Source organism: Antrostomus carolinensis, unplaced genomic scaffold (assembly GCF_000700745.2).
Source record: "Antrostomus carolinensis isolate BGI_N321 unplaced genomic scaffold, ASM70074v2 scaffold17692, whole genome shotgun sequence".
Taxonomy (NCBI): domain Eukaryota; kingdom Metazoa; phylum Chordata; class Aves; order Caprimulgiformes; family Caprimulgidae; genus Antrostomus; species Antrostomus carolinensis.
In genome coordinates, this window is record NW_010299164.1 from 107,761 (window position 1) to 113,760 (window position 6,000).

General features: G+C 40.5%; 1 protein-coding gene across 1 annotated transcript in view; it reads left to right on the plus strand.

Annotated features, from left to right (window-relative positions):
- The window catches only part of CARD11 (caspase recruitment domain family member 11), a 45,521-nt gene extending 41,260 nt beyond the window's left edge, over positions 1-4,261 (plus strand). Inside the window, exons 21-24 of the mRNA XM_010162703.1 lie at positions 644-823; positions 1,984-2,108; positions 2,956-3,071; positions 3,632-4,261. Coding sequence (XP_010161005.1) covers positions 644-823; positions 1,984-2,108; positions 2,956-3,071; positions 3,632-3,836 — 626 coding nt within the window. The 3' untranslated portion in view covers positions 3,837-4,261. The remainder of the gene's footprint in view (positions 1-643; positions 824-1,983; positions 2,109-2,955; positions 3,072-3,631) is intronic.
- Positions 4,262-6,000: the final 1,739 nt, after the last annotated feature.

Here is a 6,000-nt window from a genome sequence, read left to right on the forward strand (position 1 = left end):
ATGGTCCACTCTGCAAAAATTCGACAGCATTTGTGACAAAAACAGTGATTTTGCTAAAAGTGCTTGGAGCACTGAGCCTTCATGAGCAAGTCTAGGACACTGAAACTTCCTGTTTGGTTGGCAGTTCTTCCTAGGTGCTTCCTTGCTCTTTGTCCAAAAACATTTAACTCAAAATAAGTCAAGCTAATAAGCAGAAAGATTCTCCAAGTATATGTCGTGTTACACTATCAAGTATCTCTTGAAAGCAAAATACACTTGAATTATATTTAGTATTAGGTTGGACATCATACTACTGGATATATAGGAAAGACAACCCTGGCAAAAGGGTGAAGGTTTCTGGTGAAACACTGGCACAGGTTGCCCAGAGAGGGGTAGATGCCCCATCCCTGGAAACATTCAAGGTCAGGTTGGATGGGGCTCTGAGAAACCTTGAAGATGAAGATGGCCCTGCTCATTGCAGGGGTTTGGACTGGATGACCTTTAAAGGTCCCGTCCAACCCAAACCATTCTATGATTCTGTAAAAAGAGACAGGAGAACCGGTATGACTGACTGTGTCATTTCTGGTTCATGTGTTTCTCCTTCTTTTTCTCTGAATACTGATGGAGAGGAAACCAGAGAATAAATGTCTTGTTCTTTACTCAGATTTGGATTCCGAAAGTGAAATCAATAAGAGGCTCAGTCTGATCCCTTATAGTTTGGTGAGACCAATCCACTGTGAGCGCAGGCGCCCCGTACTTTTCACTCCCACCATGCTTGCCAAGACCTTGGTACAGAAGCTTCTCAACTCTGGAGGTGCCCTGGAATTCAACATATGCAAGCCAGGTAATGGGATAAAAGAGAACCATGACTGTTAACCCTCAGTGCTGGAAATATGAATATATATATATATATATATATGCGTGCACACGTAGAGGCATGCACATGTGATAGTTGCTTGAGGTACTTCAAATCACATCAGAGTTCTGTGTAGCTATAAATCCTGCTTTTTGAGAATAGCTGAGATATTTGAATGTTTTAGAGACAGCTAGTGCACACGGTTATGAGGTTCTGTGTCTATGAATATTATCCATGTGCATGCTGTGTGGTTGCTAGGCTGCCCCTCAGAGACTGAAATGCTGTGAGTGCTCTTTCTGTTTGCATACTGTTTGCATACTGCATATCTAGGCAATGTGAAATTTTGATTAATTTGTTTCTAGTATTTGCTATTATGAGGAATATCTTCCCTGGAGTGACTTTAGGTTTCTATTTCGTCCAAGGCTGTGAAGATTTTGCATGTGATCTACTCAAAAGACTGATTTTTTTTCCATGCTAAGTATTTACTATCAAAGCAATATGCAGTACTGTAAGTGCTGTAGGGCAGGATTGTATACAACACAGCATTAAACACAGCTGACGTTTCATTTTTACACTAATATTGAATACCCATCACATAGTATGCAGTCTTATAGTTATCCAGACAGAGAAACTGAGAAGTTAAGTATTATAATAAATATCCCCTGTCTTGCAACATAAAACAAAAGCTTTGATGTAGAGCTGCAATTCACAAGGGGGCCAGTACCACACATTGCAACCTAAGCCAAATTTTTTTAAACTTTAAACACAAATGTTGGAACACTAAATCCTTGTTCTAGGAGCTTATACTGAAGAGACCTTCTTTTTTTAGCACTTCTCAGCATCCTCCAGCCCTGAAATGTTACTATATAACTGGAATTGTATTTACTGTTTTAATTTAATGCCTTCATAGTGTTGTAGTAATTGCCCAAGGACTCATTGGTGCAGGATATAGCAGAGATGCTCAGCTGTGATCAGATTAAGCTTTAATTGAATTCAATGGAAGAAATGAGGCAGCTGTTAAGACAATTCATTGCTTGTCTTCTTTCCCCGAACCATCCTTATATCCTATGTGAAGTACCCCTGGATAGTTTTCTAGGTGTTCTGTTGTTGTAATCTTGATTTTTGTCCTCATCCACATCTCTTTCCAGATATTGTAACAAAGGAAGAGTTCTTAAGGAAGCAAAGAACAGAGACTATCATCTTCAGCAGAGAAAAGAACCTGAACACGTATGAATGTATTGTACCTGCCAATATCGAGGCAGTCAGTGCCAAGGTGCTTAGAGTACTCTGTATCCCTTTGATAGGCTGGCTGTGAGTCTGTCTGCAATGTATGTTTCTTCCTGAATCAGACTGACTAATTTACAGTTGCATGTTCTCTCTCTTGTCCACCTTCAGCCACAGATTTATATTTATTCTCCCAAATGGCTTTTATTTGTGCTCTTGCTTTTCCTTTTCTTATTCATGCTCAGCCGTATCCTTTTATATTCTCACTCACTCCCTCTGATGACCTATATTGATTCAGCAAAACATCCTTTCATTTTCTATGCTCCATCCCTTATTCAGTTCCTTTTTATATCATAAGTATACATGAATGTGTGAGAGAGTAAGAGGTGCACGGACCTAGACAAAAGAAAGGAGAGCCTGAAACACAGGCACAGGGGTGTACAGGACAAGGATAACAGCGTCAAAGACAGAGATCTCATATCAAGTAGAGTAGATTTGATGCACAGCATGGAAAAAAGGAGAATTAAAGTGTTGGTTTTTTCTCTCACAAGTGCCACAGTCTGGCAGCAGATGTTCTTTCTGAACAAAGAGCAAGTATGTGTGTTTGTGTATATATGTAAAACTGGTATTTTATCATACTCTTAATCTTTAGATCAATCCATTTCTATTTTAAACCTTTCCAGAAAGCTATTGAGCTCAGCTGTTATTTGACTGACTAGTTTTAAACCCATAGAAGGAGTTTGGACTTTAAATGTATATTTGATTAAAAGGTTCTAAATCAGTACAATGGTAAATGGAGAGCTTCTCAGCTGACCCCATAAGGTATGGATACCTTTATCTCGAGATTCCACAGCAGTGAATGTTCCTTTGTGACACTGTTATGACTTTGTTTTTAGAACAAGCATTGTCTCCTGGAAGCTGGAATAAGCTGCACAAAGGATTTAATCAAAGCCAAGATATATCCTATTGTTCTCTTTATCAGAGTCTCGGAGAAAAACATCAAGAGGTTCAGGTAACATATCAAACCTTTTGCATATTTGATATTCCATTTTATCCAGTGAATAATTCTTGACTCCAATAATGTTCTTGCTGATAGAAATAAAGAACCCCTTCTCTCTTCATCTGATGCTTCTGTGTGCACTATTTCCTCCCATGACTCCTCCCTGAAATCGTACAACCAGGGAAAATAGGAATTCCCCAAATCTAGCAGTCTTTCACTGTCACTGGTAGCAATGAGCATAGTGGGAGGATGAGACTGAAGAATATGTGGTTTTCTCCATGCTCAGCACTCCCACAGCATTTCTTAAGGTAATGCTAGCTGGAAGAGGAGAGGTCATAAACACTTGCACTCTCCCTGCATTCAATCCTCTTAAATTGTTTCCCTATAGCAAATATTTTTCCTTGGGGGCAGCATGGAAGTAAGGGGAGGATAAACCTGGAGTAGCTGTATTCTCCACTGCTTTTATTGCTTGTACGTAGTCAGTAGAAAATAAATTCTTGATGGGACAGCTGGGACTACAGGATTAACTTAAAATGTAAGATATTTATTTTTGGTCTGCTCATTTGATATAGGAAACTATTGCCAAAGCCGGAGACTGAAGATGAGTTTTTACGTATGTGCCGTCTGAAGGAGAAAGAACTGGAAGCACTGCCATGTCTTTATGCCTCTGTAGAGGCCGATGCATGGAGCAGTATTGAAGATCTTATCCGAACAATAAAAGACAGGATTGGAGAAGAGCAGCGTAAAACCATCTGGATAGATGAGGATCAGCTATAAAAAACAATGAGTAAAATGGAGCTCTTTGGTGACAGAAGGACATAACAGGTGGAGCAGGGTCTTGCAGAATTCTCTGACTAGGTGCCCAGCGCTCACTCCTGTTTCTCACTTGCTGTCTGGGGGCTTCCTGCTGGCAGAATGCATGTATGGAATGGAACTGGAGCTGTGTTGAACAGCCAGTGTCTCAGATGCTGGGGATCTAGGATGTGGGTCAGACCACAGCCACCACCACCACTTCTCACCCACCGGCATCTCTTAAGGGACAGCAGCTGTTTAACATGTGAGAAAGACCAAGATCTTGAGCGGGAGCTTGGGGTAATTTGTTATGTTGAAAATATGGATCTCGTTTGGCTCATTGAAAACTTGTGATGAGTTATTCCAGATAAGTGGAATAAAGCAGGAGGATTGGGCTAAAGGATATGGAATTGAGATGTGCCCCACACACACCCTGAGGTGAGATTCTGAACATACTCAATTAAGGAAGCTGAAGGCTGGTTGGTAGCAGGAGAAACACTACTGCTGATGGCCATAGCAGCTCTGTAGTCCTATTTTTCTATAACTATTTTAATCAGAAGAGAAGAAAATAGCTATTATTCCTGGCATTAATTAAAATGACAGTTCTCCCTTCCTTTTTATACACCAGGTCTATTTAACAGTTTTGCAGGTTTCCTTTGTAGTCCTGGCTCTTACAGGAAAATAGACTCCACCGTCCCAGTGATACATCAGATATTTCCAGAGCTGCCAATGTTTCATTTAGTTTATCCCTGCCTCTGCATTGTATTCATTTGTACATCTCTCTATTTTTAACATTTTTTTTACTTGTGGAAAATACCATGGTGCCTTCTCCAGACAACAGGCTTCTCTGTTTCTCCACTGAAATCTGTGCTTCGCTACAACATCATTGCCTGCCAACATGCCTGCTATCAACAGGAGGGACTGTTCTGGGAAGAAGAAAAGGAGAATTTCATAAGCCAGTAATCACTGCGAGCCACTCTGTCCTTGACCTTTCTGCTGTGATTGACAGCAAGGAGACCAGCAAGCATCACTGTGCTGTGGCCAAGTAGGAGAATATTTTCAAAAGTGTATAAATGACTTAGAAGACCACATCCCATTTTCAAAAGCACTTAACTCCTCAGAGTGTTTAAGTTCCACTGATAATGAGTGAGACTCAGACATCTCAATTTCTTAAGTCTTTTAAAATTTTTCCTCTACACGTCACATACTGTATTGAGACTGCCAAATCGATTCAATAAAACTGACCAGATAATAATCACTTGCACAACTGCTGATCTGAAATGCAATAAAAATTGACCTACAGATGCAGAGTTGTACATCCCATTATCCTTAGATCCTTCATTCCTTGCCATATCCCTCCCTTTTAAGATGCATTTAATAAAAAATTTACATTTGCTTCTGTGTTCATCCCAAGTCCCCCAACTTGGCGCTTCAAGCTGGTGTGCTGCAGCTGGCAATAAAAAGACAAACAGAATCCAAGCAAAGCATCTGGCCTGGTTGCCCTCACTAGATTGACTGTTGGGTTGCCTTTGCAATGATGTCATGGGTGTCTCTCAGGTAGGTTGGGTCAGTTCACATTGGCTTGTGTGATTGTACTTTTCTGCTCTTTTCTCTCATGCTCATCATTTTTTAACTAATGGTATCTTCTAGAAGTAATTTATGTCACTTTACATCTAACTTTCTGCTGCTCTGTTTCTCAAATTATTAATGTTTGAAAGACTGTTCATAGCTAGGAGAACAATGCCCTGTTTGGACTGTGCAAGCAGGGGGATACTACTATTTTACAATATCTTTACAAAGTACAAGCTGCATACACAATTTGCAACTCCCTCCAGGGCAAAGAATAACAGTTGGGGTATATACAGAACAAATTGGATGATTCTTCAAAGATCCTCTGTAACTCAACCAGAAATAAGAAAGTATCAGTTGGAAAAGCTAAGCCTTCCAGGAGCATTTTGCCTTCATTCCTGATCTCCTGCTAATGCAGCCTTGTGTTAACAGCTGCCTGTGGTTTGTTACTGTCCCCCGTGTGATAGTTTTGACTCTGCAGCTGAGCAGTGAGAAGGACTGTAAGAACATTTCTCAACTGCTTCAGCAAAAAGTCCAGCCAGGTCAGTGCCAGATACCTTCAGGAGCAACGTGCAACCAT